This window comes from Leopardus geoffroyi, chromosome B4 (genome assembly GCF_018350155.1).
Source record: "Leopardus geoffroyi isolate Oge1 chromosome B4, O.geoffroyi_Oge1_pat1.0, whole genome shotgun sequence".
Lineage (NCBI taxonomy): Eukaryota > Metazoa > Chordata > Mammalia > Carnivora > Felidae > Leopardus > Leopardus geoffroyi.
Genome location: NC_059341.1, coordinates 16,269,094 through 16,293,756, shown reverse-complemented (window position 1 = coordinate 16,293,756; position 24,663 = coordinate 16,269,094). Strand labels below are relative to the sequence as shown.

The window sequence follows — 24,663 nt, the reverse complement described above, 5'->3', positions numbered from 1 at the left end:
AAAACAGTCGTTTGTAGTTTTCATCCAATTTGAACATTTTCCGGCCATTATTTCTTCCCCGGAAACATCTCAGACTCCTCCCCTACTGGAATGTCTTCCTCAAAAGTATCTAAGTTTCCCAAGCAAGCTGGTGGTGCTGCCCGGATCGGATCGGGCGCCCAGAGGCCAGATCACAAGGATGGACAGGGTTGTGTCCTCTTTTCTCTAGTTTGGTGACTTGGTTCATGCTTTCCTCCGTATCAGAATGACTCCATACCCTGAGGCGCTACCAGACTCCCGTGGCTATGTGGTCTTCTGGTGGTTGTCCCCTGCCCGGGGCCAGGCTCAGGTTCCAGAGCACCGCCTAACAGGCAGATCGTTTCCACAGGCCGGCCCAGAATTTCTTTCGCTGGATCAACAAAGATCCGAGTGGCCAGAATGGTGATCGCACGCCGATTTGGGGTGACTCAACCTGTTTCACAACTGTAAGTGGTCTACCTGAGTGATTTCACTTGTATCTCACAAAGACCCATGACACAGGTTTATAAATTATTCCCATTGAGGAAACTGAGGCATAAAGAAGTTTAGGTGCCCAAGTCCACAAGCTAATAAGACTGGTGGAGCCAAGAATTTGGGGTTTGGATTTCGGTAATCTGACTCCAGAGCCTGCCTTCCCAACCATGTGCTTTAAGGGGAAAGAGCAGAGAGCTGTTTGGAGAAAGCACGGGTCTTTGGAGGAAGATACAAAAAGGAAAGGGATGGAGTGGGGAACAGTGAGATACTCTTTACTGCGGGGAAAGGTTCTGCTTAGCCCTGCATCTGTAGCTTGCCTGTATCCGCTCCGACTTTTCTCCTTTGGTATCTTGTCATGTCTTCTTTCCTAGCTTCTAACACCCAACACTGCACTGCATTGGAGTCAATGCCTTTAGAACACTGGCTCCAGGGGAATCCACACAAGTGAGGCAATCCTACTATATTCCCCCTGTGCATGACCCACTGGCCCGCGCAAGTGAAACAGGCTCAAGTGGGCGCGTCTTCTGGCGGGAAGATCCTAGTGCCCGTCGCAGCGTCCAGAAACTACCTTCCCAAAGGTTGGGCGGGGCAGGACCACGGCAAGTCAGGTGTGTTCCGTGCGTCCCGACTAAATGCACTAGCAAGGGGCACGGCGCCAGCTCCCGAGACAAGTGGGGCGTCTCTCTAAGAGGAGGTTCCCCCAGTTGGAGAAGCGGACAGGTTTCTGTGGGAGCGGAAGCCACACGGCCGCCTCGAAACCGTACCCGGGGGTTCGCGGGACCCCGAGACCCGGCTCCCAGGCCCGGCGGCCAGGTCCCCCGTGCCGCGCGCGCTCCCGAGGGCCGGGGGCGGGGCGGCCGGGGCGGCGGCGGCGGCGGCGGCGGCGGGGGGCGCCCGCTCCTCCCCCCGCGGGCGGCAGGGCAGTAGGCGCCGAGCCCCCTGCGCGCGGCACATGGGGCGCCTGACGGAGGCGGCGGCAGCGGGCGGCGGCGCTTCAGCGGCGCGCTCGGCCGGGCCCCCTCCCGCTCCCCTTCCCCTGTCTTCCACCTCCCCCGGGTGCACGGCCACCATGGCGTCCAGCGAGGAGGACGGCACCAACGGCGGCGCCTCGGAGGCCGGCGAGGAGCGGGAGGCCCCCGGCAAGAGGAGGCGCCTCGGCTTGCTGGCCACCGTCTGGCTCACCTTCTACAACATCGCCATGACCGCGGGGTACGTGCGCCGCGAGGGGCCCTCGTCTCCCTCCGCCCCCCACCCCCGCGCCGCCGTCCCGGGACGCTCAGCGCTCGGGGCGCCGGCGGGGCTGCGGGCGCTCGCGGCGGCGCGGGGCGGTGAGGGGCGAGCGGGCCGGGCGCGCGGGGCGCGTGTGGCGCGGGGCGGCGGGGAGGCGGGGGCGCGGCGCGGGGAGGGGGCGCGGGCGGCGGCCGTGGGGGAGGGGCGCGGGCGCCGCCGCGGCCGCGGGCGTTGAATGGAACGGGGCGGAGGCGGGGCGGGGGGGGCCGGGGCCCTGCTCGCCGGGCATTGCCTAATACGGTGCACGGCGTGGCGCGGCGGCCCGGGGCGCGGGCCGGAGGTTAAGTATAGACCCGGGCAGGAATGCGGGGCCGACCCGCGGGGGAGGCGGCTTCGGCCCGGCCGCCCCGGGCGCCGCTACCGGCTGCTGCTGCTGCTGCTGTTGAAGAAACGCCCGGGTCCGGCCGCCCCCCGAGCCCGGAGCTGTCCGGCCGGTGGCCCCCACCGTGCGTTTCCTCGTGCTGCAGGTCGCTGGGCAGAGTCTTCTTCACTGTTAATGTCACCACGATTTTCATATTTTTGAGCCCCAGAGCTACTTGCTTGGGACGATAGTTTAGAAAGCCGGCCTTATCAGAGTGCGGCACTCGTGTCCAGCATCTTTATGGCCCCACACTTGACGACTGATACCCCGTACTTACTTTTATTTCTGGCTCGGAGTGTGACTTACAAGTTAAGGTTACACAATGACTATCGCTCGTCAGAGAGCTGTCAAAGTGACTGCTGTGTCGACTGCTTCTCAAGACCTGTTGAGAAAATGCTCTTCCGTATCTAAATTGCATTGCCTTTTTAAGAAGTGATTTTCCCACTAGCACGTGAAGTATTAACCTATGTAAGTGTGGGGGAAAGCTCAATATCTTAAACTTTCTCCAGGGCTCATAGAAAAATGGTATTGACAAAGAATAAATGGTGTGACCCGGTACTGAGTGCTTATTATGTGTTTAGAGTGATCCTGAATACCAAATACAGTTGATGAAACATATATTTATTGAGGATTTACTATGTGCCAAATACTGTGTTGGTTACTTTAGATGTACTATGTCGTTTTTAGTCCCCTACCATTCTGTGAGGGGTATGAGATACTACATTTGACAGATTAGGAAACCAAGGCACAGAGTGGTTAAGTCATTTGCTCAAGATCATACAACCAGCAGGGGTCAGACTTGGATTTCAGCCTAGACAGTCTGACTTCAGAGATGTGCTGCTTCTTTGCCTTTACGCTTTAGTAAGCTTTATAATCTTGAAAGAGAAAAATAATATATTCAGAGCAACTGGAGAACAATCGAGTACCCACTATACCTGCTGTCTTTAGATAGAGTGGAAGCTGAAAGAATTTTCTCTCCTGTGATAGCCTCACCCAGTTAGAAACATTTTTGGAATACCTGCTGTTGGTTAACTGGTCTGCTGTCCCTTCCCTTTCCAATCCACTCTCCCTTTTGAAAACAGGGTTAACCTTAAAACTAACATAACTAGTTTAAAGCCTCCGGTGACTCCCCGTTACCCCTCACTGTAACCTAAGGGATTTAGGCTGTTTGTCATTCAAGGGCCTTTGCAATATGCTCTCTGATTCTCATTTCCAGTTTGGTGGCATTTGAAATCAACTCTAACTCCTAATGCTGGCAAAGCACCATGCGTTTTTATATTCACAGCTCTCCTTTTTTGCTCAGGCTGTTCACTGTTTGCATATCTTCCTTATTCCTCATATGATTTCTAAGTCAAGCCATCCTCTTTGACGTTTTCTAGGTCTCCCACCCCATCTGGAGCAGAATTAAATGCCGTGTCCTTTGTGTTCTCACACTTCATTCCTCTCTTTCCTACCTGCCCAGCCTATTACTGTGTATCTGAAACCTGTATCTGTCTCCTGCCTATATTGAGAAGGTTGTTTTGTCATTTTCATCTCTGTTTAAAAGCCAAGGACACCAAAATGGAATAATCCATGTAACTCTTTGCAGGCTTTCTAGAGACATTGAGATTTGAAGAAGGAATAGGATTGGCATATATGGAGGGTAGATATTTCGAGTGAGATAAAGTCTAGAAATAGGCATGAGGTGCAGGAAAGCCTGGCATATTGTCTTGATCTAATTGAAGGGTGGCATCGGGGGAATAGAGGCAAATAAGGTTGTGGTGTGGAAAATGAGACACAAAGGTAGACGTCAAATAGTATGGGTAGCAGAGGGGTTAGCTGAGGTTCTTTTTATCCATTTAACTTATTTTGTTTTTCTCTTTCAGCAGAACTTTGAAATTCATCAATTTTTTGTAATACTTTTGAAAACAACAAAGAGATAAGAAGTATTTACATAACGGTAAAAAAGAACTTGCCTAGGGACACCTGGATGGCTCAGTCGGTTAAGTGTCCAACGACTTCGGCTCAGGTTATGATCTCACAGTGTGTGAGTTCCAGCCCCGTGTCAGCCTCTGAGCTCACAGCTCAGAGCCTGAAGTCTGCTTCAGGTTCTGTGTCTCCCTCTCTCTCCGCCCCTCCCCTGCTCACACTCTGTCCCTCTCTCTCTCTCACAAATAAATAAACGTTAAAAAAAAACAACAAAAAAAAACTTGCCTAATTCTCTGAGCTTAGCACGACCTTCTGTTTTTTTTCTTAGCTTTCATGTGAGTATCTAATTTCCTTCAGAATTTCATTCAAATCTCCATTTTCAGGGATACCTCCCCTAGCTATCTTCATTCAAATAGCACATGTCCCCATTATGCTGTTATTCCTTTTGCATGCCTGATTTTTCTCATTGCACTTATTGCCGTATAACTGTATAGCGTATTTTACTAATTCGGCCTGTTGTCATTGTCCATTATCTCTCCCCCCTCCCCATTACAGTGTAAGCTCCAAAATGCATCTTATAGAGCATTGTGGTTATAGTATCTGCTCTATTATATAGTTTATTTTCACGTAATATTCTGCTAGATATTTCTGTGTGGTTTTCATAAATATATTCTTTCATGGTTCCATCAGAGTGTATAATGGCTTAAATCATTCTCCTAATGACAATTTGCTTTTGTTTCTGTTAAGTCAGTAGCTTCAGATGAGTTCCCAGGAGTAGAATTACACCTTTAAAGGATGTGAGGATTTTTATGGTTCTTGTTCATAATAGATACTTGACCAGAGAAGTGGATGTATTCTCTCTTTCTCTCTCTCTCTCTGGTTTTGTTTTGTTTTGTTTTCCTTTTCAGGACTTTTGAGCCCAGGCATGTTAAGAGCCTTTTCCTTGGTCAAATGAGAGACATAAGATAAATATTTTAAGCTCTGTCCTTGAAGAAGTGTAACCTGGGGCATTTATATATTGCAATAAAAGACAGTGAAATAGGTGCTCAGCAGAGGTGACAGGTCAGACACGTAGTGGGAATCAGAGAAAGCTTTGTGGTAGAGATCATAGCATTTCAACTGAGCTTTGAAAGATCAGTGGGATTTCATAGGCATGGATGAGGAAACAGCGTGAATTAGAGTACACAGATGGGACATTCCTAGACGTGTTATTGAGGCAATAACAAGTGGGCCTGAAGGGTGTGTGTGTGTGTGTGTGTGTGTGTGTGTGTGTGTGGTGGGGGAGGGAGAGGAGGAATGAAGCTGGATAGGGAGCCTGGATCATTGCACAGGGCCTTAAACACCTTGCTAACATATTTAGGTTTTAACCTGTAAATAGCACAATAAGGTGTTGGTTAAAGGCTGTGCTGCTCTCCTTTTTAGCCAGGTAGCCTCAGATAAGTTACTTAACCTCTCTGCCCCTGAGTTTTCTTATCTGTAAATTGGAACAACACAACTACTTTGTGAGAGTATTACAAGGAATAAAAAGATCATGGATATGATCAGCGGGGTGTTTGACACAGAAAGAGAAACTATTTAAGATAGTTTCAGAGTATAAATAGTGTGAGTTATTAGAGTACCAAACCCACAGTTCAGGCATATCCATTTCTGCAAATGTTAAGTAACAGTTATTAGAGTACCAAACCCACAGTTCAGGCATATCCATTTCTGCAAATGTTAAGTAACAGACGTATATTTTATCCCATACAATGGATCTACCACAACTTGTTGATCCATTCATCTGTTGATGGACATTTCAGTTCTTCCCAGTTTTTGGCTGTGACACTACCGTGAGCATTCATGCACAAGTCTTTGAACATATGCTTTCATTTTTCATGGGTGGATACCTGTGGGTGGAATGACCGGGTCATATGGGACTGCCAAACTTTTCGGGAGTGATTGTACCATTTTACATCCTGATGGGCAATGAATGAGAGTTCCAGCTTCTGTACATCCTCACCAACACTTGATAGGGTCAGTCATTGTAATTTTAGACATTCTAATGGGTGTATTGTGTTATCGCAATGTGATTTTATTTTGCATTTCCCTAGTGACTAATGACACGGAACATCTTTTCATGCATTTACTTACCAATTGTATATCTTTTTTGGTAATAGTGTCTGTTCAAATCTTACGCCTGTTTTTAAAAATTTTTTTTAAATGTTTATTTATTTTTGAGAGAGAGCAGAGGAGGGGCAAAGTGAAAGAGGGAGACACAGAATCCGAAGCAGGCTCCAGGCTCTGAGCTGTCAGCACAGAGCCTGACGCGGAGCTTGAACTCACAAAAACTCACAAACCACGAGTTCATGACCTGAGCCAGAATTGGACGCTTAACTGACTGAGCCACCCAGGCGCCCCTTATACCTATTTTTTTAATGATGTTGTTTGATTTTCTATTACTGAATTCCAAGATTTTTTTTAATATAGTATGGATATAAGTCTTTTCTCCGATATATGTTTCAAATATTTTCTCCTCGTTGTGGCTTGGTTTTTCATTCTCCTCACAGTGTCTCTCAAAGAGTGGAAGGTCTTAATCTTGACAATGTCTAGTTTATCTGTTGTTTTTTTTTTATTTCTTTTGTGAACCTTTCAGCTTAATTCCATTGGCATGAGTATCTACCTGCAGTAAGTTGACACACATGTTGGCTGGGAAATAAAAGTTTCATTTTAGTTTAGGAAAGGACGTTTAGTGGTGTCAGTGAACAATGTATCAAAGGCCAGGGGCACAAGTCTCCAAATGGCTACTTTATAGGAGGTGTCAAGAAGAAATGATAAAATTAGAATATCATCACTTCTCCGTAACTGCTGAACTAATGGATCTGGGCAATGATCAGCAATGACTGCTAACATTACAGACAAGAGGGACAGCCACGAATTATGTGCTCTTTAGGGAAGGGCACAGCATAATTTAGAAATTAGCCTCCAGTGTGAATCTGTCTGATCAAGCCCCTGGAACTGTCAACAGGGAATACAGGGGACAGAAGAACGTAATAAATGGCACGTGGGTGTGTGATTAGCAAAACCCAGATGTAGGATGACTCTGCAGAATAAACCACTCGGTGTCCTCATCAGACAAGTTTCACAAGAAAGAGAGGGAGAAATGAGTGGATAGAGGAAGGGAGGGGAAGCCTATAGATTAAATAAATCATGAAAGACAAAGCAACTAATTACGAACCTTATTTCAATCATGATTTTTTAAAGTTGAGAGACAATTGAGGAAATTTGTATCCTGACTCTACATTTTGTGATCTAAGATGTTATCGTTAAAATTTTTCACATGGGATGATGGTATTATGGTAATGTTTATTGAAAGCAATCCTTTTATTATGAATCAAACTATAGAATCTATTAGAGTTCCTTCAAAATAATGAGGGAGGGGGATGGTGAGGAGAGAAGTGAATAGAGGTTTGGATAATACAGGATTGTCCGTAAGATGATAACGATGGACGCTGGACAGTGGGCACACGGGGGTTCATTATACCATTTTCTGGATTGTTGTATATATTTGAAGTTGTTCATAATTAAAATTTTGAAAGAAGTATTGAAATAAGAAAAGAAGATGCAGGTTTAAGTAACCAAGTTCCTTACGGAGCAGGTTGTCTCCAAGAAATCTCAGTAGAAAACGAAGCACCAGAAACAGAAGAACTCCTTTGAAAGGATTTTTCAGGGTCATGGTAGCATACTGGCATGGTGAGAAGGCCGTGTGTTGAGTGAGTTATGGCACATACCTCCTGTTACAGCGTTGTTTTGTTTTCTCCACTTACTAATTTTATGGTTTCTTGAGGCAAGGCCTATGTCTTATTTATTTCTAATTTCCCAGCATATAGCACTCTCCCTGGCTTAGCAACAAGTGCTGAATGTGAAGATGAATGGATAAAGAAATGAATGAAGCAATCTCCTACATATAGAGCACATGTTTGTATATTTCACAAAATGAGTATTTTTCTCAAGGACTCAGCATATCTATCTGGGTTCATATTTGGGTAATCAGTAGGTCTGGCATATTTTTTAAAAACAGAACTTTCCGGAAAAGAATACCCAGTTGCAGAGGCTCTAATCGCTTTTGAATTTTTTTTTTCTTTGAATCGCAATTACTAAACCAGTGAATATAGGAAGTCCACAGTTAGTGAAATGTAGGGCCCTTATGGGAGACTTTGTCACTCCCTTGTGATGGTGGGCTTAGAAAGTGAGCACTGATTAGGTCGGATTAGCTCTTGGCCATATTGACTGAAAAATAGATGAGAGGTGGTCCTTTCTAACCCCACCCAGAGTATTAATTTTTTTTTTTATTTCAAACAAGTTAGTTATTGGTGTTCTAATACCACACTAGGTGGTACAATACTGCCACCTATGGAACAACAGTAGAATTTGTTACCAAGTTCTTATGCATGGCTTTTTATATCATGCTATTTAACATCGTAGAGAACTTGCCATCTAAACGAATCCTTGGATGAATGCTTTGGTACGTTAGTAATTACCTCTCAGAATGATCTTTTATAAAGATCTAATTTGGATTTTCCTAAAAAAAAAAGAGGACAGTGGATGGAAAATGTGAATTTAAATATCTTACTAAGCTGTTTGTTTTCTTATTGTTAGTATATAGGGACTTATAATTGGAGATAATGAAATCATAACATTTTAAATCTGGAAGGCACCTAAAATATCACCCAGATTAGCCCAGCACAGAATTCAGCATTGGTTCACTATGGGATGAAGCCATCAGTTGAATATAGGAAAGCTGGGGTATTGTGGAGACAGAATAGCATGGGGGATTAGGAGACCTCAGGGGTTCTATGTCTAACTAGACCCCTGACCTTAATACTTAGGGTAAGTCACTTGACATCTCTGCCTGGTGACTGTCTCATCTACAACAGTGGCCTTCCAACCTTTTTGATATTACACTACTATCAGTGAAAATATGTGAGCATAATTCTCCTTATAACTTCTGTTAAGTTTATTTATTTAAATAAATAAGTTATTTATTTTAAGTTTATTTATTTATTTGAGAGAGGCAGAGACAGCGTGAGCAGGGGAGGGGCAGAGAGAGAAGGAAAGAGAGAATCCCAAGCAGGCTCCATGCTGCCAGCACAGAGCCCAATGTGGGGCTCAAACTCACAAACCATGAGATTACGACCTGAGCCGAAACCAAGAGTAGGACCCTCAACCAACTGAGCCACCCAGGCCACCCCTCTTTGTATACATTTTAAAATTTACTTGTAACTTAAATGTATGAAATATTGTGATTAACTAGTATCCCAAGACACAGTATCTACCTAGAGCCAGACCAGTATAGCATTGTGGTTCAAGAGCATAGACTCTGAGCTCAGCGATGGGTTAACATCCCAGCTGCCTGGCTCTGTGACCTTTTCTGCCTATTTCCTCAGCATTAAAATAGGTTAATAGCAGTCCCTACCTCACAAGGCTTTTGTGAGGATGAAATATTAGTATGTTAAACCCGCATTTAGAATATTGTCTAGAACGTGAAAGCATTCTGAAAGTTTACCGATTATTATCATCACTGTTATCATTAGCAGTTCCCCATTTTGAAGGTCTTGCTGATAGTTCCAGACTTTACCTGACTTCCTGTCATAGGAACACCTCTGCTTTCGCCTGGTGTGTGCTGAGGAGGAATATGAGTGCCCAGAGCGGAAGTGCCCGCCGCCATCTTCTGTTGACCTGGTTGCCCATGTTCATCATATTCAACCAGTAGTTTCTTTGCGGGAACCTTTACGCCGTTTGTCCATTTTATGAGTGTTCTTAAATTAAAAAGTTAAAACCGTCTCAAAATGTTGTCATTCACAAACCCATTTAACTAGACACTTTGGAGACCACTGAATTAAAAGCCTGGGGTTTTTAAATACTCATTTCCATGGGTGTGTTAGTAAAGATTTTAAAAAGTTATAGATGGTGCAACTTTTTCAAACCTAAACGTGCTCTTGTAATTGTGAGGGGAACTGGAAAAAAAATTAACTCTCATGAATGTCTCTAGCAGATTGGGCATAGGGTGAGAAAGCTGGTCTCCTCAGGTGTAGCTTGTGTTTGAAGTACCCTTGATTCACAGCACAGAACCTCTGTTTCATGTACAAATGCAAGTTGAAAAGGGAAGGCATATGTATTTTGTCCTTTTTGTAAAGCAAATTCTTTTAAGACAGGCCCATAATATGGCCTTCTGTATGTATGTCTTGTGTGGCCCAACAGTTGTTTTTAATGGGTGGCTCAATCAGTTAAGTGTCCGACTTCAGCTCAGGTCATGATTTCACAGTTCGTGAGTTCGAGCCCCGCATCAGGCTCTGTGCTGACAGCTTGGAGCCTGGAGCCTGCTTCGGATTCCGTGCCTCTCTGTCTGTGTCTCTGCTCTGCCACTCACCCCCACCCGCTCACAATCTGTCTCTCTCAAAAATAAATAATGTTAAAAACATAATTATTATGAAAGATTTTTACTTACACTTACATATAAGTACATACTGTATATTGTGTAAGTACGTGCTTATACTCACAGCTTTTTACCTTGAGACATATTTCTATAATTACAAAATGCTTGGCAATAACCTCACTTGGTACATAAAGCCAATTTCTTCAGTGTGTCAGTTTATCTGCTGAAACCAAACACGAACTGGATATTGTTTGACATTTGAGTCTCGTTGGTCTCCAGTATGTTGTGTACATTCCCTTGAAGAGCCCATATGAAAACAATGTCATTTCTTCCTGTGGGTTTTGTTAAAAAGAATAATGAACTGAGGACATAATAAAACATATATATCGTTACTCTAAATTACACCATTTCCTTGTAGGAAGCTCAGTGGTATTCATTTTGGTAGAACTTTATAAAATACTTTTATTTCTTCTAGGTGGTTGGTTCTAGCTATTGCCATGGTACGTTTTTATATGGAAAAAGGAACACACAAAGGTTTATATAAAAGTATTCAGAAGACACTTAAATTTTTCCAGACATTTGCCTTGCTTGAGGTAAGTTTCCTATGATGCTGTTTTTCTATTGTTGTAATATTTATTTGAAAAATTGTTTGTTGAGCAAAGCCAGTCTTATTTTGCTGATGACATACCACCTACGGATTTGTAGAAAACCAGTGTTCACAGGGATTTATTTTATGTTGCATGCTATTGACTTGTGTTTTTTTTTTTTTATTTGCTTACAGATAGTCCACTGTTTAATTGGTGAGTTTCTGATTTAATTTTTATTGTTGGTATAAATTGCCTCCAGGGCAGCGGTTGACTTGTTTTTGTTTTTGTTTTTTAATGTTTATTTTTGGGAGAGGGAGAGTGTGAGAGCCGGGGAGGGGCAGAGAGAGAGGGGGACAGAAGATCCCAAGCCGGCTCTCTGTTATCAGCGCAGGGCCCCTTGTGGGGCTCAAAGTCACAAACTGCAAGATCGTGACCTGGGCCGAATTCAGATGCTTAACCAACTGAGCCGCCCAGGCACCCCTGACTTGTTTTTCTCTTTAAGGAATTGTACCTACTTCTGTGATTGTGGCTGGGGTCCAAGTGAGTTCAAGAATCTTTATGGTGTGGCTCATTACTCACAGTATAAAACCAGTAAGTGATGCTAACGTGTTCTCTTCAGGAGCCTGTAGAAAAGCTTTTTATTAATAGGAGCCTAAAATATTAACATTGCTGTATTTTAGGAAGCAGAACCACTAGACAGAAAAGGGCTGGGTTTGGATTTAAGTGTGATTGTCCATTAACTTAGTGCATTAGTAGAATGACCTTGTAACACAAACAAAACTAAATATTTATGTCCACAATCTATCTCTGATGTTTCTCAGCTTTTAAAATTAATATTCATATTCCATCAAATAACGAACTGAAAATTCTATTTCCTATTGATGCGTATTGTCTTTGATCCTGTATTGAAGTCATCAGTGTCAACGGTTTATTGTTTCTCATTCACCATGGGGTGGTGTAGCAACAGGCATAAAAAAGCAAATGTAGTTCTGTAGATCTGAGCAAATGGGGAAGGCAAAATGAAAGTTGGAAGGGCTGAGGAACTTAGGGGAAATTAGCATATTATTTACTGAGGCATGACAGGAGACAGACCTAAATCTAATTAATGGCTTAAACCCTTTTAGACAAACAAACACCATGCTCACTATGTCAAGACACTGGGCCTTATAAACCCATGACAGAAACATTTCCCAGATGGACCCTTCTGACCTTCTGACAGCTGCCAGCGTCTCCTGTCTACTTGAGGACAGATCTCTGGCCTCCTTTCCATTCCTGACATGCCTTTCTTGTCCCTAGTCTGCTTGAAATGATACTGTAACTCCCTTCCCTTGCCTGCTAGACTTACTGGCCCCCATCCGTGTGGGGACAGATCACTGCCCTTCTGCCCTCTCACCACTCTGCATGTTAGCCCTTCTGACCGGTGTCTTTCACACACCTTACTCAGTCCACCTGGGCCCTTGCCAGTGCCCGCCATGCACTTAGCAATGACTGCCTGCCGTATGGAGAACCAGACCTTTTATCCAGATTGCCATGCAGTTTAAAAGCAGGAGTCCAACATTAACAAAATAAAAGAGAGACTATTCCAGACAGTGAGCAAATGTAAGAGCTGGGCCAGGACTACAAAGAATCTGAAGACCAAGGAGAAAGAAGGACAAGATGGGGTGGCCAATGTTACTGCAGAGAAGTTAAAGAATCTAACAGGTTGCTCGCCCCCAAGAGAAAAAAGACCCATCTGCTCTCTTTTGTCCTCCAAAGGATCTCTGCCTGAATATTACTATTTAATTGTCTCCAACAATAGTTTCCCACTGGCACCTTTCCACCACTCTTTAATTAACTTAGCCAACATTTATTGAGTGCCTTGTATGCACTTGACACTGTGCTAATGTCCGGATTTACAAAAACGGATGGGGCGGTCCCAGCTGTCATGCATCCTGGCTGTTGGGAAGTGGGGGTGCGGTCATACAGATGTGGAATCATTTGAGAAATACCGACTGCACATCTGTTCTGTGCCTGGGACTGTGCTGGGGACCTGGCTGTTCATAATACAAGTACAGTTCCTGCCTTGTGGAGCCTGTAGCTGGGAGAGATGGTAGACAAGTAGATGTGCAAATACAGCTGACCTTGAACAACATGCGATTTAACTGCATATGTTCACTCATACGCAGATTTTTTTTTTTTTGGACAAATATAGTAAAGTACTGTCAGTGTATTTTCTCTTAAGTTTTTCTTAATAGGGTCTTCTTTTCTCTAGCTCACTTTCTTGTCAGAATACAGTATATAATACATATGATATACAAATGTGTTCGTCAACTGTTTGTATGTTATCAGTAAGGCTTCTGGTCACCAGTAAGCTTTTAGTAGCTAAGCTCTGGGGGAGTCAAAAATTATATACACACAGGCTTCTTGACTACACAGGGGGCATTGGTGTCCCTAACCCCCACGTTGTGCAGGGGTCAGCTGTAATGGTTTCATTATATTAGTGTTAGTGTTTTGGAACAAGACGAGTGCATTATATTACAATATACTTGGGGACTTAGTCTGACCTATGGAGGGGAAGGAAGGCTTCCCTGAGGAAGGAGTGTATAAATAGCACAGTGAGGGATACGCAAGGGTTAGGCAGACAGACTTTAAAACCAATTGGCAAGTGTTATGATACAGATCTGAACAAGGAAGGTAGACAAATACCTGCTTGGGGTGAAAGGAAGGGTTTGGGAAAAGTTTTCCAGAGGGCGTGATGTAGCTGGATCTTAAAGGATGAGAGACGGTTTTCTATGGGAGCCAATAAGTGAGTAGCATTCTCATGGAGGGATGTGTTAAGTGTAAACGTTCAGAACATGTTCTGGAAATAATACAAAATTGGTGTCGAGAGAGAGAGAGATAGAGGTAGTAGTGGAGTGTTGAGAGATTGCAGGTTAAGTTGGAGAGACTTCTGAGCTCAGATTGTAAAAAACACCTTGACCACCATGCACAGGGGGTAGGATTTTATCCCTTTCTCCTGTTAAGCAATGGGGAGCCCGAGAAGCCTGTAAGTCACAGACGAGCTACTTCCAAATGTGTTTTTGTTTTGCTTTTGAGAGAAAACTTCCATCCACGAAGAGAGTAGAGTGGAACGAGTATCTGGGAGGCTGTTACGGAAGTCTGGATGGGAAAAGAGCCCCGAATTACAGTGGTGGAAACAGGAAACGGGTGGGCGGATGCAGGGGCCAGGGCTGCAGGAGGATGGGTCATCAGGTGACCGCCAGAAAGTTGGAGCGTCAGATCGTTCTCATGCTGGTTTTGAGGGGGTGATGTCGTCCTCGGGTGGTTCGGTCAGCGGCTGGAGTGAGGGCTGAGGAAGAGAAAGCAGTAGAGATTTGACTCTTCCCCCGCCCCGGACGCGGTCGCGTTGTGTGTCATAACGGGATTACGTAATGGGGACTGCATGAAGTTTGCTGTCTTGCCTCGGTCTACCCCTAACGTTCCAATGTGATAAAAGACCCATAGTAAATAACTAAAATGAAATCTCTTCACGGAGGAAAATGTTCAAGGTGAAACGACACTGTGGATTTCTCTGTGATTCTGCAGATCCAGAATGAGGAGAGCGTGGTGCTTTTTCTGGTCGCGTGGACTGTGACAGAGATCACTCGCTATTCCTTCTACACATTCAGTCTTCTCGACCACTTGCCATACTTCATTAAATGGGCCAGGTGGCGATGTCTTGCGGTTTAACTGCTCACAGCCCTGTGCATGTGCGTTTTGTGTGCTAACATCAGCGAACGGAAATTTGTGCCTTAGCCCCGTGATGCCAGGACGCTGTTGTTTGGCTGTTAGCCATATAATAACTTGCATTCTAAAGGCTTAACTTAATGATCAGAGAAAAATCATATTGATATATATTTGGAGTAAAACCAATGCAAGGCAAATTATATCAGTATCCTTAAATAACCTGAATTGGCCATTTATTTTTCTTTAAAAGCAGAATGTACAGTTTTTTGAATTTTATTAAATAAACACAGTGCCAAAAATATGGCCTTTTGTCTGAATGATTTAAATTATTTTAGTAATCTGGCATCCATAATTTTTAGGATCTTGTATATACAATGTCAACTTTTTTTTAATGTTTATTTATTTATTTTGAGAGAGAGAGAGCTCAAGCAGGGGAGGGGAAGGGAGAGGGAGAGAGAGAATTGCAGGCAGGCTCCATGCTGCCAGTGCAGAGCCGGATGCAGGGCTCACACTCCCAAACTGTGAGATTATGACCTCATCTGAAATCAAGAGTTGGATGCTTAACGGACTGGGCCACCCAGGTGCCGCTATAATGTTAGCTTCTTTGGTACGTTTTAAGTAGCAGAGACAGAAATTTTTAAAGGTCATGCTTACCTAAACTGTATTATTTGGAATGTGACAAAATTTATATTTCAAGGGTTCTAAATATGTCTATCCTAAAGCAACAACTTTTATGTTTTTTTTTTTTTTTTAAGTTTGAATTCTTTGAGCACCTGATATTTTACAAAGTTATTATAAAAACAAGACTGCTCTTTGGAGAACAAATCATACCAGCCAGCGTAGATTTGTTTTTTTCCTTCCCTGTGTCATACTTACAGTTGCTACAAGAGTAACACGTGTTGTGTGCATCCTCCATACCTGAGATGCAGGTTTGAACACAAGAAAAACTCTGTCCTCTCATGACCTAGGAGACAAAAAATGAAACCACTCACAGATATGTGAAATGCCAGATGGTGGGAAGGACAACTGGAGTGAAAGAGATCTATCCCAGATACGTCTGTTCCCCTCTATGTCTGTTCTCCATAGGTAGGGTACAAGAGTTTGGCGATATTTGCATCCTTTACATTTTCTGTTAAACAACAGAAGTAGTATGTTTTTGTTGTAAAATACTCAAAAGTACAAAGTATATAGAATCAACACGGAAAGTTCCTGCTTATACCTACCTCACGAGCTTGCTTCCCCTGGAGGGAAGATGTTTGCAGTGTACCCATCCAGACTTTTTCATGTTAACGAAAATGTGAACATGCAAATGTGAGTTTCTAAAAACAGAAGTAGAATGACATTGTATTTGCTTTTTATATCTTGGAGCTTTTTTTTTTAAGTCAAAACACGAATATTTAGATCTAGCTGTAACTTTTTTTTTTTAATTTTTTTTTTAACATTTATTTATTTTTTAGACAGAGAGAGACAGAGAATGAACAGAGGAGGGGCAGAGAGAGAGGGAGACACAGAATCTGAAACAGGCTCCAGGCTCTGAGCTGTCAGACGCGGGGCTTGAACTCACGGACCGTGAGATCATGACCTGAGCCGAAGTCGGACGCTTAACCAACCAAACCACCCAGGCGCCCCTAGCTGTACCTCTTAATGCTGGGCAGTATTCTGTAGTATGACTGGCCAGTTCTCTGTTGCTAGAATTTAGATAATTTCCAGTTTGCTAATAGTAGAAGGCTGCTTTGAGCTATCATAAACAATGCTATATCCATATATCTATTTAAAAAATTTTTTTTGATGTTTATTTATGTATTTATAATATTTGAGAGACAGAGATAAGCAGGGGAGGGGTAGAGAGAGAGAGAGACACAGCATCCGAAGCAGGCTCCTGGCTCTGTGCTGTCAGTGCAGAGCCCAGCTTCAGGCTCGATCCCACAAACTGTGAGATCATGGCGTGAGCCAAAATCAAGAGTCAGACACTTAAGTGACTGAGCCACACAGGTGCCCCCATATTTTTGTTTTTTATATAAAAAAGGGTTTTTTTTGTTTATTTATTTTTGAGAGAGAAAGACAGAGTATGAGTGGGTGAAGGGCAGAGAGTGAGGGAGACACAGAATCCGAGGCAGGCTCCAGGCCCCTAGCTGTCAGCACAGAGCCCGACATGGGGCTCGAACCCATGAACCATGAGATCATGACCTGAACCAAAGTCAGATGCTTAACTGACTGAGCCACCCAGGTGCCCTTATTTCTGTTTTTTAAAACCCTGATATTTATATTAACACATTCCTAACTAGTTTGAAAGTAAGCATACAACTAGCGTCAGATTTGATTTTGATCCCCGTATATTAAAAGCCTAACACTTTTTTTTAAGTAGTTACTCCTTTTTCCTAACTCCTGTATTACACATGTTCAAATATAATGAACTGTTGAATATATAAAAAATCAAAAATAAAGGAAAAAAAACCTTTTAAATTGTTTATAATACCCCTCTGTCATGATACTCACCGTTAACTGGATTTATATTCTTTCACACTTTTTTTAATGTGCCCCAGCTCCTTTTAGACATTTGTGGCTGACCCATTTTGTTTCTTGAAAATGCTTCAAAATTGTCATTTGAACTTAAACATATTGTCTATCGTAAGAAGGTTGTGCTCCCATGGATGTATATTTGTTGGTTTTATTCTTACTCTAACTGAACATTCTTCCGCTTTGAGCAGTTGGGCCTTTCACACAGTTGGCGGTTTGGAGTGTCACCAGACTAATCCTAGAATATACCTCAGTGCCATCTTGCACGATCCCAGTCTTCCAGACTTCTGGCACCTTCGAAAATACTAATTCATGAGATAGTTTCTTCACTTGCCATATTTATACAATTTGTTTGTGAAAGGCACATGTCTTAAATGTTTTGTCTGTCTGCCTTTTAGAATGCATTTTGCATGTGTTGAATTTCTAGAAAAGTTCAAAGCTCTGCCATTGCATGTTTAAATTTGCTGTTTAGAAATCCTTCCTCAATTGCATTAATGTTAAACCAGGTACTATAAAATCTTTCAGCTTTGAAATGTCCATGTTAGCATGATACATGTCAGTTCATCGTAATCACGAGTCATTTTATTTCATGTCAAAAATCTTAAGTTCCCAGGCATATTTGCCAACCTCATTAAAAAACGTAAAATAATATTTGTATTTATGTTCAAATGTTGAAGCTTCTGTTCTCAAATAAAAGTTCCACTTTAAGAATGGCTTCTTATTTATAAGTAGCCGGCCTACTCTGACAGTTTGAATATACTTTGATGCTGTTTATGGGTTAGAAGTGTTCCTAGAAAAGTCCACTGAATAGGTACTTGTATATTGTTGTTTTTATGTTAATTTCCACTTTAATTTTGAAAATACGTTCCCTTCAAAAAAAATTTTAGGTGCCAATTGGGAATTCTAAAGGAGGCATTATATCTTTTTCTCAATAAGGAGTTAAATTTCTCATGCTGCCATCCGAACTTAGAGAGTTGGTGATGTGCAGTCTTTTTAAAGTGCAAAGAAAGTAAATGACATAATTCTTTCTCATTACATTAAAAATAATCAGTGGCCGAAGGCCTTAAACTAGTTCACTCTAGGAGTGATAGGGTTTTTTGTTGTTGTTGAAGAACAATGCTTCCAAAAAACTCATTGGAGAGTCACATAAAGTTTAAAAACCACGTAAATAAGTTTGAACGTTTTACTGGAGAAGGGCTTATAAAATGTTCACTTATATGATTTTAAATTGAGTTAGGACATTAAGACTGGAAAAGAGTGATTTAAATAATATACAAATTACAAAGACTAGTAAGAAAGCAGATGATATACCCAAGGCAAGGAGGGGATAAACAGGGACAGTAAAAGGATCATTGGTCTTTTCTTTCACCACTTAGTTTATTTTGGCAAATAATTCTGTTCCTCTCCCATCTCTTATCCTTGTATGCCCTTGGCGTACTTGGTATCACCAGTTTCCTGCCATGCTGATGATTTTAACTTTTCTCTACAAATATTATCTTAATGCCAACAACATGATTAAATAAAATATGGATTGATTTGATTTCTTTCTTTTTCCACCGAGATTTTGACATTTATTTTCTGTGGTAACTGCCTTGGAGAAAAATGATTTTCTTTAATGGAGAAACGTTGTCGCCTTGGGTCCTTGCTGCTCTTTCTGCTGGAGGCCCGCAGAGACTTGCAGAATGTTTCTCTCACTGCAGGTGGAAGTGACGGCTGGCTACTCTGTGTTAGAGACCCCGCCATAGCCCAAATGAACAAGCTTGTGATTTGGGGTTTTGGAAAGAACCTTCTCAGTTCTGCTTTAAGCAAGTTGTTCCTTTAATGTGGGAATTTTGGAAACAACTTGTCTTTCTTGTTTTGCTATGAAAACAGTTTTAGACAATATATCCATTAGTAGTTAACGGAAACTTTAGGTAGTATTATTTCAGTTTTCTGAAATGGTAATTAATTCTCTTTTAATTAGTAACCACAACAGGGTTTTCAAATGCCTCCAGAGAACCCCTTTGGTAATTTCAAGATGTAGATATAAAGTTAGGATCATAACCGGTCTTTTAAAGCACTGCTCCTGACCAGTAAGTGACTCGTTCAGTTCTGATTTCAGGTGTCAAAGAAGTTACCTTTACAATACCTTATAATACGTACAGGTACTTTACAGTATTTACAACGCTTACGTGCTTTACAATACAAAACTACATGTATATTTTTAACATGTATACCATTATTTCAGTACTGTAAAGTAAGTTGACTTCTTATTTTATTAAGATCTTGCCATCTTAAAATGGAAACTGCTATGAGAAAAAAGGAAGATCATTAAATTTATAAGCAAATAATTAAAGTATAGAAAACTAACCCGTGAGGGGCATTGTAACTATGTGCAGGATGAATTTTTAGGTTTAAAGACAGTAGTAGCAAAAGAATGATGATGTCAAATCCAGTCATTGCCCTAGAAAAATAATTCCTTGAAGTCTTTCTTTTCTCCAGATACAATTTTTTTATCATCTTATACCCTGTTGGAGTTGCTGGTGAACTTCTTACAATATATGCTGCCTTACCCTACGTGAAGAAGACAGGAATGTTTTCAATAAGACTTCCTAATAAATACAATGTCTCTTTTGACTACTATTATTTTCTTCTTATAACCATGGCCTCATATATACCACGTAAGTATGTGGTTATTAGTACTTTGATTTAGCAGATGCTGTGAAAGTTTTTGTAAAGTATCATGATATGCTGGCTTAATAAGCAAGGCAGCATAATGGCTTACAAATACATCAAAACTTCTGTTCAACCCCACATTTAAAATTCATAATTTTAAATAATTGAAGAGTGAGTGAGTCAAAAAAGACTGTTTCCTAGTTATAAGGAAAAAGGTAGGTAAATGACTGCCTTCTCAAAATCATTGAAAGAGAAGCTTAATACGACTTTTTTTTTTTTTTTAAAGAAAAGATAGAGCCCCCATCAGTGAACTATTTGCCAGCGTTTAGAATTATTTCTCTGAAGAGAAACATTTTATCCAAGAAAATGTCGGGTCATTTCTATCTATTCCTTGAGCATATACTTGGAAAAGTTATTCAAGATTACTTTTTAGTCTTGTGTGTGTCGCTCTATGTACTAGAAAATAACAAAGGTGCTTTTTTAAAAATAATTTTTTAATGTTTATTTATTTTTGAGAGAGAGAGAGAGTGCAAGCATGCACGAGCGGGAGAGGGGCTGAGGGAGGGAGGGAGGGAGGGAGGGAGAATCCCAAGCGGGCTCTGCACTGACAGCAGAGAGCCTGAAGTGGGGCTTGAACCCATGAACTTCAAGATCATGACCTAAGTTGAAATCAAGACTTGGATGCTTAACAGACTGAGCCATCTAGGTGCCCCATTAAAATATTTGAATAATTCAGCCTCTTCACTAATTTCTTGTCCCCTTTCAGTAGGTTGCAGTGAATTGGTGAGGCTTTACTCACTTCATGTAAATACCCACAGGGTTAATGTTTTTCAGTCAAATTTTGATAGTCACCAGCAGGAAATACGCAAGTAAAACAAGACTGTTATTTACTTTTCTCAATAAAATTAGAGACTCTAAAGTCCGTGAGGGAGCCAAGGAAATAAGCAGAGTTTATAGCATCTAAAATCTGCATCGACACGATATAAAATATTTTATGTAATGGGGGTGCACATAAAACTTGGCCAGCCCCTTGAGGCCTCTAACTTTGAAGCTTTTTCAAAATTGGCATTGACTTGACGGTCACACAGTGCATTTATTCCCCTCATCTTCTGTCAGTTGGGCCCAACTGTCATCAGATTATCCACCAGCGGCCGTTCGGGAGGGCTGAGGGGTGGAATGTCTGCAGCACCCGTGTGCGCCCTCTGCTTCCGCAGCATCTGGTGAATGGCACCATGCCTGGCGCAGGGCCACGGCCTGCTTCCGTTTATATCCTATTACAGGTTTGGGAATCGGGTCCCCCTCTTCCTTGTAACTGCGGAGGCATCTCCACAGAAACCCGAGGCCCGGCAGGTCATGGCTGGAAACCATCAAACTAGTAACTGTTGGTTGTGTGTTTAGTGGTGTCCTGAGAGACTCTGGCCCGTGTCACTAGGAGCTCCGTTCATGATGCTGATGGTTCCGTGAGGGTCCCACTTGCTGGAGCATCCGTCAGCCAGGGGGATGTTTTCCACTGGATCGTTAATATTAGCTGTAATACAGCTAGTTTTACTTTGTTCATTGACTGTATTAACAGTCCTGCGAATAGTACTCAAAAGAAGTGTTGGGGCGCCTGGGTGGCGCAGTCGGTTAAGCGTCCGACTTCAGCCAGGTCACAATCTCGCTGTCCGTGAGTTCGAGCCCCGCGTCAGGCTCTGGGCTGATGGCTCAGAGCCTGGAGCCTGTTTCCGATTCTGTGTCTCCCTCTCTCTCTGCCCCTCCCCCGTTCATGCTCTGTCTCTCTCTGTCCCAAAAATAAATAAACGTTGAAAAAATAAATAAATAAATAAAATTGTTAAAAAAAAAAAAAAAAAAAAAGAAGTGCTACTCTCATTTTTCAATAATGATATTACAGATTAGAGGACATCGCAATGAGGACGTTACAGACCTGGCTTACAAATCACCCAGGTAGTAAATAAGGCTAGGGTTTGAACTCAAGCCTGCCCTTCCACTACACTACTCAGAATGTGATAGAAGTATTTTCAATAACTGGTCAGTTAGGTTTAAGTATATTTTACCTGAATATGTTCAGGCCCCTGGGTATGATACGATGATTACATTTATCAAGATGGGTGATACCTAAATTAAAAAGAATAAAATCCGTTGTGTATTTTTCTTCCATGTGGGCTAAGTTCTAAAAATAGTTAACTAAAGTTGCCTGAGCAAGATATTCAAAGCTTTTTTTGTTGTTGTTAGTTAATTGATTTTAATAATTCAGTTCATCATTTTCAGAGATATTTTTACAAATATTTATGTTGTTTATAGCTGATGTTAATTTGTATACCCACTAACATTTACACTATAGTTTAAAAGCCCTGGTTCAAATGGGCTCAAAGTAATTCTTCAAATTTGGAAGGGCAGATGACCCTTTGTCTAACTGACTTAATACATATACATAAATGTGTATATAGCAGAATAGCCATATACCCAACCAAGAGAGGCTTCTGCTCTCAGCGTTCTGGCCCTCCACTGATCATTCTCCACACAGGCCTCCCCTCCCCTTCTAGACCACTTTCTAGAAACCTGGGATCATGGAATTTGTGACCCAAGTGGTGCTGAGCGTGCATGCACCTAGGGACTGCACGGATAGGCCTCTTCCCCAGTCTGTTCTCCTGAGGGATAAACCATGTCACCGGTGAAGACGGTCCTGAGATCAAGGGGTAGCCAAAGGGCAGCTGTGTATGAAGGGTATGGATACAGTTGGGTCGTGTGGGCGTAGATGTCCATACATGTTCATGAGACCCCGAGTGGTACGGGATAGCCAGTGGACCAGAGAAAAGGGGGCCGGGTGGGGCAGTTTTCCTTGTGCTGGAACGTTCTAGCACAGGATTCCAAAGAGTTACAGAGTTCTAAATTCAAACGTGGCCTTCCAGGTCATTACAAAGGTACATTTATCAAGATATTTAACTTTGCTCCAGAATCCCCAGCAGTTAATGGCATTACAGCCATACCCTGGAGATACTGTGGGTCCAGTTCCAGGCCACTGCTGTAAAGCTATTACTGCCATGAAGTGAGTCAGATGAATTTTTTGGTTTCCCAGTGCATACCAAAGTTAGGTTTGCATTATGCTGTAGTCTGTTAAGTGTGCAATAGCATCAATGTTCACATCTTAATTTAAAAATACCTTGTTGCTAGAACATGCTCCCTGTCAGCTGAGCTTTCAGCGAGTCCTAACCACTGATCACAGATGGCCATGACAAGTACAATAATAATAATAATGAGGAAGGTTGAAGTCTTGTGAGAATTACCAAAATGTGGCACAGGGACACAAAATGAGCAGATGCTGTTGGAAAAATGGTGCCAACAGACTCCCTCGAGGTGAGGTTACCACAGACCTTCAATGTGTAAAAAATGCAATCAAAGGAGGTGAGCCTGCAAAACATGTAGGCACATGGCATGTGGAGGCCCACATTTCTGCGCTTTCCCCGAGCTCTGTGAATATCTGGGAAGGCCGAGGTGGTGGATGACGTGCTTGCCCTCGAAGCTTGCTACTGGGAAGAACTTTCTAGTATAAATAATTTTCAACAATACCTTCTTTTGTTTTCTTTTTTTTCAATCAGTGTTTCCACAACTCTATTTTCACATGTTACGCCAAAGAAGAAAGGTGCTTCATGGAGAGGTGATTGTAGAAAAGGATGATTAAGTGATCCCTGCAAACAAGGTGCTTTTTCCAGAATAACCCGGATTACTTGAGTCCAAGTTTTAATAACGAGAATAAACAACTTCATGAAATATTACAGCTTGTATGATTTCTTAGAATATAACTTGAGATGTGGTATTTGCCAATATTGGTCTTCACATTGTGCGAGGTCAGTTTCCTATAAAAACTGTGCGTGTGTTTATTATCAACTCCCGGGTAGGTGATGATCATGAAGAAAATAATTGGCTGTGTTACCTGGAAAAAAAATACCTTTTTTGTTTTTGTTTTTGTTTTTAGCTTTACTCAAGTTTGTTTTTGTTTTTGCGGCATATGCTCCAAGGTTTTTAAATCAATATTTACAAATGAGTTTAATGATTTAACATTATGATACTTGGCGGTGATATTTATATGATATTTATAAATGGAAGTAAATGCAGAATTATAATAACTTGTTAGTAATGTATTGGTATTTCCTGAGCCCAAGATCTGTTTCTTACAAGTTAGATGGCAGCATTTTTGATTAATAACAATTTTTGGAAACATGGACATAATTGGCTGTGGTAGGACTTTTGATAAAGTAGCCATATAACAAAATATCCACACAGATGTCACAATTGGAAAATATTCTTTGAATATATGTCTAGGCTGTTAAAATTACATATACCACTAAGCAAATTTATTTCTATTTGAATTAACCTTCAAGGACCACCTTTTCAACTATAAGGATTTTAAGGGATTAGAAAGAATGAGAATATACTTTGCCTCACTTGTAAAAAACAAATGAATAACATTGGGTCTGATCATAACATTATAGTCAGAACTCTGGCTGCAAAAGGTTTCTCTGTACCTAGACTCATCTAATAAAAATCATGATCATCTCTTTGTGGTACTTAGGTAATGAAAAGTTTTGGAGTATGACATGACAGACTCATTTTATTCTGAATTCCATTGAGTTTAAGCAAAAGAGTCATAGTGAAGCTCCTCCCCGTGCGTTTAGTAGAAAGACATACGGAAGATACTTTAATACTTACTGCTTTAATTCTTAAGTAGGCCCTTTGAA

The 24,663-nt window shown here is 42.0% G+C and overlaps 1 protein-coding gene and 1 long non-coding RNA gene across 3 annotated transcripts; one reads left to right on the top strand and one right to left on the bottom strand.

The window, feature by feature from the left end:
* Window positions 1-402: 402 nt before the first annotated feature.
* On the top strand, window positions 403-23,700 carry HACD1 (3-hydroxyacyl-CoA dehydratase 1). 2 transcript variants are annotated; one of them, XM_045463105.1, is made up of 7 exons: window positions 403-464; window positions 10,939-11,056; window positions 11,245-11,263; window positions 11,553-11,641; window positions 14,615-14,736; window positions 19,754-19,932; window positions 23,524-23,700. In XM_045463105.1, exons 1-7 carry the CDS (start codon window positions 418-420, stop codon window positions 23,604-23,606), a joined length of 657 nt encoding a protein of 218 aa, XP_045319061.1. In that variant the 5' UTR covers window positions 403-417; the 3' UTR covers window positions 23,607-23,700. The 2 variants fall into 2 exon arrangements, with proteins under 2 accessions (XP_045319061.1, XP_045319060.1); XM_045463104.1 differs by lacking the exon at window positions 403-464 and adding an exon at window positions 1,200-1,701.
* Window positions 14,284-16,606, bottom strand: LOC123590201. Its single transcript, XR_006708666.1, has 4 exons — window positions 16,394-16,606; window positions 15,979-16,168; window positions 15,674-15,719; window positions 14,284-14,378 (listed from the first exon to the last, which is right to left on the bottom strand). It is a non-coding gene; the product is annotated as an uncharacterized LOC123590201 (long non-coding RNA).
* Window positions 23,701-24,663: the final 963 nt, after the last annotated feature.

Coding starts and splice junctions, on each gene's coding strand:
- HACD1 (XM_045463104.1), top strand. CDS start 1,445: ATGGGGCGCCTGACGGAGGCGGCGGCAGCGGGCGGCGGCGCTTCAGCG. Junction 14,737..19,753: donor TACTTCATTAAATGGGCCAG/GTGGCGATGTCT, acceptor TCTTTTCTCCAG/ATACAATTTTTTTATCATCT. Junction 19,933..23,523: donor CATGGCCTCATATATACCAC/GTAAGTATGTGG, acceptor TTTTTCAATCAG/TGTTTCCACAACTCTATTTT.